This window comes from Spinacia oleracea, chromosome 6 (assembly GCF_020520425.1).
Source record: "Spinacia oleracea cultivar Varoflay chromosome 6, BTI_SOV_V1, whole genome shotgun sequence".
Taxonomy (NCBI): Eukaryota; Viridiplantae; Streptophyta; class Magnoliopsida; order Caryophyllales; family Amaranthaceae; genus Spinacia; species Spinacia oleracea.
The window spans coordinates 115,252,489-115,262,444 of NC_079492.1; the positions used below are offsets into that span (position 1 = coordinate 115,252,489).

The window sequence follows — 9,956 nt, forward strand, 5'->3', positions numbered from 1 at the left end:
TATATCACCTACTCCTGGACAAGTAAACAACTAATAAAAATTATTCGGTACTAATCCGCACAACAATTACCCTTGCGGCCTTGCTTATAAGATGTATGCTAATCACCCGAAATTGAATAATCTCCATTATATTAGGAAAATCTTGATGTTATTAAATATTACTCTCTCCGTCCCAGATTAGTTGTTACGCTTAACTTTGCACAAAGTTTTAGGTGATAAGTGGTTGTTTGTTTATCAATTATTATTTTATTGAAAAAGTAGATGTGGTAGGACTTATTGGGGTATTTTTTTATTTGAATGTTTAGGGTGTGGGGACAAAGAACAAATTAGTGGGAAGAGAGAGACAATATAATAATTGTGGGATCATTCCTAATTTAAAAGTATAAAAGTGTAACAACTAATCTGGGACGGAGGGAGTAATGTAAATGAACTTTTGGCCGTCCCCCTGTATAATAGTCTAAAACGCCCCTAATAATATAAAAAATTGCAGAGTGTATGAACAAATTAGACATAATTAAAAAATTTAACAGCTTAAAATTACTATTGACAAAACAAACGCAATAAAAATATGCCTTAATCACTCCATAATTTACGTCCAAGTATCAATCATTTTCATCTTTAATTATTTTTTGATTTGCTTACTATTTACTGAAATGTGTTTGTTGCTTTAAAATGTGCAAGAAATGTTTTTTTTAAGATACAATTTCAATTATAAATGAGGGAATAAACTCGAACCCGGAATCTGTAGTATACAAACTTTTAATTTTAACCATTATGTCAAGACCCTAGCGATTTTGGATCTTTTAGAGTTCTAAATTAACTCTACAAGGTAGAGTTTGAGCATATCAACCATTGAATGAAAAATTAGTGGTTCATATATTATCTTTCCAAAATTTCCCTATTTTTTCTCATCAATATGAGCCATTGATTTATAAAATGTATGGTTTAGATAAAACTCTACCTTGTAAAGTTTTATTAAAACTCTAGAGGATCCGGACTCAACTTTAGCAGTTCAAAATGACATGCACGAGAGTGACTGTAGTCTAAAAGTGATGGCTTTTGTAAGGTGGGCGAAGGTTGCTGACTAGTCGTCGCTCCGTAGGCACGCACACCCCCTGAATCAGACAAACTCACTGAAAGGAACTCACCTGCTCTTTTACTCAGTCCTCCTCCTATTTCATCATCCCTAATCAACTCGTTAATCTCAGTAAAATTAAATGCTCTTTCCAAATGCTCTTTGAATAATTAGAGAAATAATACGCGGATTTATGACACAAGAAAAAAGGAGGTTAATTTCCTGGTAAGTTTCTTTCCCCTTTTCATTTTCAAAATCCCATTATTACTACTCGTTTTTTAGATTTAAGACCCACCTCTCCAAAATTCCCAGAACCCCAAAATTTAAAATACCCAGAAATATTAATCTACTTCAACTAGTCAAAATGCTAACCCCCTTTTCATGGTGAACGCGTTTCTTCTTCCTCTCATCCTCAATTCTCTCTCCTCCCTGCTTCAAATTTCAAGTGTTTTTTTTACTCATTGCTGAAGATTCCAAGATCTGTTCATTGTTTGTTCATCGAATTTGGTACTTTGTCCTGAGTATGTGATTGAATTTGCTACAGAAGATTTCTGCAGTATTTTTTAGTGATTTGAAGATGGGAAGTAATTCGTGGGTGTTCTTCTATGGGATGAATTTGGTACTAGTGTTTCATCTTCAGCTTGTTCTTCCTTGTTCTTCCCTTAATTCTGAAGGTGGGTAAATCAGTGATTCTGCTTCTTCAAAGGTTCAAATTAAATTTAATTTCTGGGTTTTTCTGGGGTTAAGCTGAAATGAATTGGATGTTGATTTTTTATTTTATTGACAGGGTTGGCTTTGTTGGAGTTTAAAGAAAAAGTTGTGAGAGATCCCTTTAACGCCCTTTCCAATTGGAATGATAAAGATGGTGATTTGGATCATTGTTCTTGGTTTGGAGTTTATTGCTCTGATGGCAATGTTATAATTCTGTATGTTAGTCTTGTCCCCTTTTCTTTATTTTCAGTATCTTTTTCTCTGTTTTCGGCAATTTTGATTTTAGAATTATGTTCATATTTTGGTTACTCAAATTGATTGATTTGTTTAATTTCTTGTATTTTTTTCAGTATTTAAGTAGATTTTATTCTTACCGCAATTGTCTCACATTGTAGTTAATTAGTCATGTTCTAGCAACTCAAATTGGCAATTTTTCTCATGTTTGTGTATTATTGTGTTTTTTTAAAAACTAGTGATGACTAATGAATAATCCCTGCACTTTTTGTTCATATTCATATCACTATCATATTTTCCTCTACCATTGGTGAAATTAATCCCTAAAGGCCTAAACCAGTGATTTTCGACTCACAGGAATTTGAAGGATCTTTGTCTTGGAGGAACACTAGCATCTGAACTTGGAAATCTATCTCATATAAAATCAATGTAAGATAATAAGTTTGTTTTTATTTTGTTGATGGAATACTTACACTCCACTCTGTCTTTTCATTATTCTGGCCTTAGTGTAGTTTTGTAATTTTTTGTTCCTTTTAGTGATTTGTTTGTTGGCTTTGCTGTTTCTCTTTCTCATTATCAGTATATTGCGCAACAATTCCTTTGACGGCATCATTCCAAGTGAGATCGCTGACTTGGAAGAACTAGAAATGTTAGACTTGGGTTACAACAATTTTAGCGGACAGCTCCCTTCTAATCTCGGGAACAACTTATCGCTGTCAATTCTGTGAGTAGATCCTGTTGCTATGCCTATGATTATCAAATGTTACAATAATCATTCTTGTTTGTATGTTTTTCTCTTTAGGGAGCTTCTATTAATCCATTTGTTTTTGTCTCTCCTTTGCATTTGATACAGTCTACTGGACAACAACAATGACCTCGGTAGCTTATCTCCAGAGCTTAATCAGCTGCAGATGCTATCTGAACATCAAGTGGATGAGGATGATCTACGTGCCTTTTCTGCTGAGGCATGCTGCAACAGCAAATCTTTTTCTTGGTGAGAGCCTATGAAATGATTTCATGTTAAATCTATCTGTCTTGCTATTTTAAATTACCATCGAAATGATGGTTGAGGGGTTAATCTCCATATAAATAATATCAAATTGGGCTCAAGGATGACAAAAAACTATGGCCCTTTTCCGTTACAACGCCAGGACAAAATAAAACATCCTCTCCGTTTCTTTATGTTTCCGGAAATTGCCTTGTTGTTCTATTATAACCTGTACCTTGCTTCTTTACCAGGTATACTGGCCGGCCAGATAATTTTGTCGGAAGGAGCTTGCTGCAAGTGCCTGGTTTTCCAATTAGGAGGATTAGGAACAGAAGAGGACCTGCTACAGAACGACCAGTTCAAGCGCCATCTCCCTCCCCATCCCATTTGCACTCGCCATCTCCATCTCCATCTCCATCCCCTTCTCCTTTCTCATCACCGTCACCATCTCCATCGCCATCAAGTGGCGTCTTTTCACCGGCGCTGGCTACGGCTCCTGTAATATTTGCTGACCCCCCTTCTCCAACACCAGCAGATCCACCTGTTGTTTCTGTATCACCAGCAGCACAAGCTGCTCCAGTGAATCGAGTTCAACACAACACTAGGAGCTCCAACTCAAATCATCATAGGGTTGTTATTTGGGTCTCTGTTGCCGGAGGCTCGATACTTCTAGTTATATCAGCAGTTGTCATTATCATCTGCAGAAGCAGTAAGATGGGTACTGTGAAACCTTGGGCCACAGGGCTAAGTGGACAGCTTCAAAAAGCATTTGTTTCAGGTGTGATATCCTTAAGTTGCTTCATCACTTATGCACCAACTACTGTTCCAGCATTTTTTTAACTGATTTTTTGGTTCTCCAGGTGTGCCCAAGCTCAAGAGAGTGGAACTTGAAGCAGCTTGTGAAGATTTCAGTAACATAATTGGCACTTTAAATGATGGGACTGTATATAAAGGTACTCTTTCTAGTGGCATTGAAATAGCTGTTGTGGCAAGTTCAGTGAAGTCTTCTGAGGAATGGTCAAGAAAATTGGAATCCCAGTTTAGGAAGAAGGTATTGATACTTTGCACTGGCAATAAACCTATTCCTGCCTATAGTTGTTTCAGGTGAATCTAATTTGATTTTTTCCGCTTTGTTTACAGATAGAGACATTGTCAAAAGTGAACCATAAGAATTTCGTGAACCTTATTGGATTTTGTGAGGAGGAGAAGCCTTTTACTAGAATGATGGTTTTTGAGTATGCACCAAATGGAACTCTATTTGAGCATTTACACAGTGAGTTTCTCATCCGAACTAAATCTATTTTGAATAGCTAGTTTGTTTGTTTTCTTTGTTGGTGACAACTGACAAGTGAGTGCCTTGTCTGCAGTTCAAGAAGCTGAACGGTTGGATTGGAGGATGCGTCTACGTGTAGTTATGGGTATGGCATATTGCCTAGAACATATGCACCAGCTAAAACCATCCATAACTCACAGGGACCTGCAGTCTTCATCCATATACCTTTCAGAAGATTATGCGACAAAAGTATCAGATTTTAGCTTCTGGACTGAGGGATCGAGGTCTAAAATGAGATCACCTTCCATGCAACTTTTAGAGGCAGCATTGACAGATACAGAGGGAAATGTATACAATTTTGGGGTTGTTTTGTTAGAAATAATTACTGGTAGGATGCCTTACATGGATGATAATTGCTCTGTAGCAGATTGGGTTTTCGAGTGCTTGGATAAAGATCACTTACCACATGATATCATAGATCCAACATTATCCTCGTTTAAAATGGAGGAGGTCCAGAGATTATTTCACATCATAAAAGATTGTGTCCACCCTGATCCACGAGACAGACCGATTATGAAAAACGTTGCTGCACGTTTAAGAGAGATAACAGGTATGGGGCCTGATGTGGCAACTCCTAGGTTATCTCCTCTGTGGTGGGCGGAGCTTGAAGTTTTGTCCATGGATGGAAGTTAGAAGAGTTTACTCCTGTAAGTAAAATCCTAGCGTAAAGTTTTCTTTTACTTTTTTGCATGGTTATGGTTTTCATCTCAAAACCATAGCCATGGCCCATGGCCGCCCTAGATGATTCAAGTATAAAAAAACCAGTACTGGAACAGACCTATCTCGCCTTCTTGGACAGAACAGGTTTGTTTAGGGGATGTTAAACGTGTGATTTTTTGTATATACTCCGTAAATGAGAAAGAAGAGCTCTCTTGTGTTCAGCTACTCGGCTAGGGCTTGTCACTGTGACAATTAAGCTCATAAGCTGCCGCGAACTATTTTTAGGAAATGTATTCTTTATCCGATTTAAGCTCATTGTTTGATTCTTTAAATTTATTTTTCAATGTAGGTTTACTTCTTGAACATGTTTCATAACTGAGACAGGTTCTTGTTTACAAAGTCTTTTCTTTAGAAGAGGTTCTACAGACAGTAAAAGAATCAGACGAATTCCCTGAAGACCTTGTTTAAAAATTCTGCGTTTGATAAAATATGGTACAACTATTTAATTAAGTGACGGCGAGATATAGAATTAGTACAACTATTTAATGCGCAATATTTTTCTAACATTTAAGCAAATATTCATGTATGTTGATCTTAAATGACAAATTCGGAAAAGGGCGATCTTTGCGTTGCGTAAGAGATGTAGGTCAAAGTATGACTAGATAAAATGTGATTCCCAAACTAATGTTAATATGTTATGTGAAGTATTATTCAAGTTAAGAGGTAATACAATATGAAACGCAAATCGGAAGCGTTCTGTAAATTTGACCTTTTCTGTGGACTTTATTGATTAATGAAGGAATTTTTGTTCATCATTTGCATCTGAAGATTAATTAATATTAAGGAAGATCACATGGTGGCGGATTTGAAGAGGGTTGTTTGTTTGCTACTATAATACTACGTAGTATATAAATGTGACAAATTGCATTAGTATAATGTAAAATGACATTACTAAGTTGCAGAGTACACACTTTGCTTTATAAAAGTTGTACTCTACCAACTTATTAATATGACAAATTAACAATGAATAATCACCGCCACTTCACAAAAATATTCAACACCGTGGCACCGGCAAAGAATTCTGCCTGTTTCAGACGAGACATCAGGCCGAGAAGGGCAAGAAGCCGAGAACCATTCATGCTAAAATTGAATGATGCAGCAAGTAAAATCACTGGAGACGAGTAGCTTTACTTTTTCTACTTTGTATTTTGTAACACATATACAATCACAGGCACCAAAACTTCGGTATTGTCAACAACACAGGATATACACATATTTATATACATATATTGATATACACAAAACATTCTAGGCATCAAAATTAATTTTTTTACCTTAATCCTAGAGTAATTCCTGCCTTCCTTCAACTCTCGGTCACAGGATCTGACGTAAGTAAACTTTGCGAACCACATAAACGTTTTTTGAGTAACACCTCTACCATACACTATAACCTATACCGTCTTCAAAATCCAAAGCCTATACTTCTTTATATACATATATACGAGACAAGGTCCGATCAAGTCCGCATCTGATAGGCGCTTGCACAGCCTAAGATAGATCTCTGAGTTCCCAGTTTGCTGTATCATTCTTCTGAGACCCTGCAGAACAGCCACCCGGTCTAAGTAATCTGGATGTATTCCTGAATCAAGCATTTTGGCTAATGTTCCTGCAGCATCCACATAATTCCCACCTTTGATATAGCCTCTGAGCAACCAAGATAAGGTTTTCTTTTTAGATGAAGAGCTTGTAGCTTCTAATGTAGTCAGTAGTCTAGAAACAGCTCCATCTTCTCTCTGAGAGGCGCAGATGGCTAAAACTATGTCATAAAAGTACCTCTCAACCTCCTTGCCTAAAAGCTTCATCTCCCACAACTGTCTTTCGGCATCAAGCCCACGACCAGCACAAATATGCATAGCAAGGAGCTTCTCGTGAACTAAACTAAGCACTGATGTGTTTCCTTCCTGAATCAACCAACTCGATAGTAGGATCCCTTCATCTAGAAGATCACACTGATGCTTCTCAACAAGCTTAATACTTTCTTCATCTAGCTCAGCAACAAGACCAGCCCTAGAATAACCCTTTAGTTTACGCAATGCTTTTGCAACTTCATTCATCTCTTTCACCACAGCCGTCATTGCGATCAGATAGCTGTAAGTTTCAGGATTCAACCCACTTTCCTTCAAACGAATCACCAGTTTCACAGAGTCCCTGTAATCTCCTTTCTCCTAAAAGAAAAAAAACAAGAAGGCTAAAACAACAAGTAACCTTAAATGGAGGGCGTGAATCATCATTCACACGTATCTCTGATCATGGTACCTAAGCAAAGGTTTCATTTTCTTGCAACAATCTTCATCATAAAGTGTTCACGGCCATTTGAAGTTGATCCATTTGCATAATTTTAAGAAAGTACTACAGAGTATAGAACACAGTTTTCTGCATTTTCTATTAATTAAGGATATTAAGCAACAACAAGAGAAGGTTCTTAGACAAAATCATCAATTCTATTGGACGTCATATATGGAGATATATCTGAAAGTTGGAAATGTTCATCGTTCTTAAACAGCCCATATTTCCCTAGCCCTGAAATTTATAAGTAATACGTAGCTACTTGTAATATGACTTATGAATCTATGATAGATAGAATTCAATATTAGACAGAAATAGAAAAAAGAAATCTTACCATCATCTTCCAAGCAAGGTAGCCAGCAGGGCCTCCCCTGCGTAAATCATCCCCATTATCCTCTAAAGCCATGATTCCGCGTCTCAATACCTCCTCAACAAAAGAAACTGCTTGACCTGTCTTCCCCGAGTCCCAGTAAACAGAAATGGCTTTCTCCATCATACTAAAATTGGGTTTCAGACCAACACAATCCATGTCAACCAAAAGATCAACCACTTCCCCAACTTCCTTTTCAGCTTCAATCATATTTTTAATCCACCCACACATAATTGAAACCATCAACTCCATCGTCTCCTTGTCTACGCGATTCTCTTTCTTCAACCACTCAAACACCTCTAATGCACACCAAGAATCCCTCCCCTCCTGTGAAAAATACACCAACACCAGCTGCAACTCTCGGGCCGACAATCGGTCATTCATTTCTTCAAGAACATCCGATGGTTCCCTTGCCATCCGCTCTAATTCTTCTATTGCTTCAAAGAACTCTTCACTCATTTCATCCTCCTCCCCGCTAGTCAAAACTCGGTCCAACTCAACCGAGTTAAAGAGCCTAAACTCTCTAGCTTTAGTCCGAATTGAGACTACAGATTTCAGCCTTTTATCACAGTTTTGAGTAATCGAAACCCTAGAGCATGCTTCAATCCTCAAGTTCTTAAACGCAACAAGGTCTTTCCACCTAGGGTAAGATGATTCTAAACAATAGCTTAACGGAGCAAACCCAATTGCATTCACCATTTTCACAATTTCAAGAGAAACCCAGAAAATAACCTAAAAGATAAAACCCACCACTTAAAATTAGAAACCCAGAAAACAATTTACAACAAAATCAAAACTTCAGAATTTTGGGGAATAAACTGGAATTCAATTGAAAAACCCTGTTGGAGATTGATGAATATATATAAACTTAATCATATATATACAAAATTGCACATGAAATTAGGCAGAATTATCCAAAAAACAAATGATATTGGATAGTGAAACTCCACCTACCAGAAAAATTAAGAAATATTTAAAGATAAAACCCACCACTTAATTAAAAATCCAGAAAACAATCTACAACAAAAATCAAAATTGAGGATTTCGGGGAATAAAATGGACTTCAATTGAAAAAATCAGTCAGAGATTGATGAATAAAAGTAACTTTGATCATGCAAAGATAAAATTGTACATGAAATTAGGCAGAATTATCCAAAAAAAAAACCAAATGATATTGGATATTGAAACTCCACCAACTAGCAAATTAGGAAAATTAAAAAATATTTAGAGAGCGAGAAATGAGGAACATACCAAACATAAGCCAAAGAATGATGAAGGTTGAGTTCAATCAGCTCTTCCGGACCCTAAAAAACCCCAATTGCCATGCCCTTTAACTACCGGCGTGAGCCAAAATAGTGGAAATTGGATAAATTAAAAATTAGATAATGTAGTTTTCTACAATTTCTGCGGTTTTGTTTCTGTCTGATTTTGGGGTGTTGTGGTAGAATGTATGTAGACCGTAAACGTGGGCCAATTGGAGCTACTACTACTTGCCTACTTGGTAATGGATATTTCCCATTGACGGCTACTTTGGAGAAAATGGTAATTTTGGCGACTCTACCAGGGATTTCAATACGATACAACACAAATTCTTATTTACAATGGTTGTACAATAAATATTGTACACTAGAGTAAAAGTTAACTCAAAATGCTTAAAAGTCAAGCTTATATATGTAAAAGTTATCTATTTTTTAGTGATTTTTTTTTTCATTTTAATAAAACTTATTTCTTCAAAATCACTAATAATGTATAAAATTAATCATATAACCCTTTAAAATGTTTATCTATCAACTTTTTTTTACTAATATAAAAGTTAATTAAAACTAGGTTAAAGTTACAAGAAAATGAGTAAAAGTTATATTGGTGTACAATAAAGTTATTGTGCACCTTGTGCGCGCAAGACCTTTTGACGATACAAACCAAGATACGAGTTTTTTTTTGTTTCTCCACACGTGATATGAGGTTGGAGAGGGGGCATGCTGTGATGTATGAGCAAACACATCACAGGGGTATTTTCGTAAATTTACACCAACATCAAACAAATTAGGAATATGACAAAATGAATAGGACAATCAGAAAAGGACAAAATTAATAAATAAAAGAGAAGAGAATGACAGAAAAAGAGGAGAGAGAAAGTGACATGAAGTACCATTTCTCTTTTACAATGTACCATTCTTTAAAAATCAAGTACCATTTTCTTTTAAAATGTACCATTCTTTAAAAAACAAGTACCATTTTT

General features: G+C 36.3%; 2 protein-coding genes across 3 annotated transcripts; one reads left to right on the top strand and one right to left on the bottom strand.

The window, feature by feature from the left end:
- Nucleotides 1-1,151: 1,151 nt before the first annotated feature.
- LOC110798949 (probable inactive receptor-like protein kinase At3g56050) lies at nucleotides 1,152-5,345 on the top strand. Of its 2 annotated transcripts, XM_022004145.2 has the most exons (10): nucleotides 1,152-1,300; nucleotides 1,620-1,749; nucleotides 1,863-2,001; nucleotides 2,378-2,449; nucleotides 2,601-2,744; nucleotides 2,874-3,014; nucleotides 3,260-3,786; nucleotides 3,869-4,059; nucleotides 4,149-4,281; nucleotides 4,376-5,345. In XM_022004145.2, exons 2-10 carry the CDS (start codon nucleotides 1,653-1,655, stop codon nucleotides 4,972-4,974), a joined length of 2,043 nt encoding a protein of 680 aa, XP_021859837.2. In that variant the 5' UTR covers nucleotides 1,152-1,300; nucleotides 1,620-1,652; the 3' UTR covers nucleotides 4,975-5,345. The 2 variants fall into 2 exon arrangements, with proteins under 2 accessions (XP_021859837.2, XP_021859839.2); XM_022004147.2 differs by lacking the exons at nucleotides 1,152-1,300; nucleotides 1,620-1,749 and having other exon boundaries at nucleotides 1,887-2,005.
- Nucleotides 5,346-6,187: 842 nt separating this feature from the next.
- Nucleotides 6,188-9,244, bottom strand: LOC110798947 (pentatricopeptide repeat-containing protein At2g30100, chloroplastic). Its single transcript, XM_022004143.2, has 3 exons — nucleotides 8,969-9,244; nucleotides 7,682-8,449; nucleotides 6,188-7,226 (listed from the first exon to the last, which is right to left on the bottom strand). The coding sequence occupies exons 2-3, from the start codon at nucleotides 8,414-8,416 to the stop codon at nucleotides 6,453-6,455; spliced, it is 1,509 nt and encodes a 502-aa protein (XP_021859835.1). The 5' UTR covers nucleotides 8,417-8,449; nucleotides 8,969-9,244; the 3' UTR covers nucleotides 6,188-6,452.
- Between the last annotated feature and the right edge of the window lie 712 nt (nucleotides 9,245-9,956).

What these genes read in the sequence shown, in the direction of transcription:
- LOC110798949 (XM_022004145.2), top strand. Translation starts at nt 1,653, where the DNA reads ATGGGAAGTAATTCGTGGGTGTTCTTCTATGGGATGAATTTGGTACTA. An exon ending in AACTTATCGCTGTCAATTCT is followed by an intron (nt 2,745 to 2,873) that starts GTGAGTAGATCC and finishes CATTTGATACAG; the next exon opens with TCTACTGGACAACAACAATG. An exon ending in TCAAAAAGCATTTGTTTCAG is followed by an intron (nt 3,787 to 3,868) that starts GTGTGATATCCT and finishes TTGGTTCTCCAG; the next exon opens with GTGTGCCCAAGCTCAAGAGA.
- LOC110798947 (XM_022004143.2), bottom strand. Translation starts at nt 8,416, where the DNA reads ATGGTGAATGCAATTGGGTTTGCTCCGTTAAGCTATTGTTTAGAATCA. An exon ending in ACCTTGCTTGGAAGATGATG is followed by an intron (nt 7,227 to 7,681) that starts GTAAGATTTCTT and finishes TTTTTCTTTTAG; the next exon opens with GAGAAAGGAGATTACAGGGA.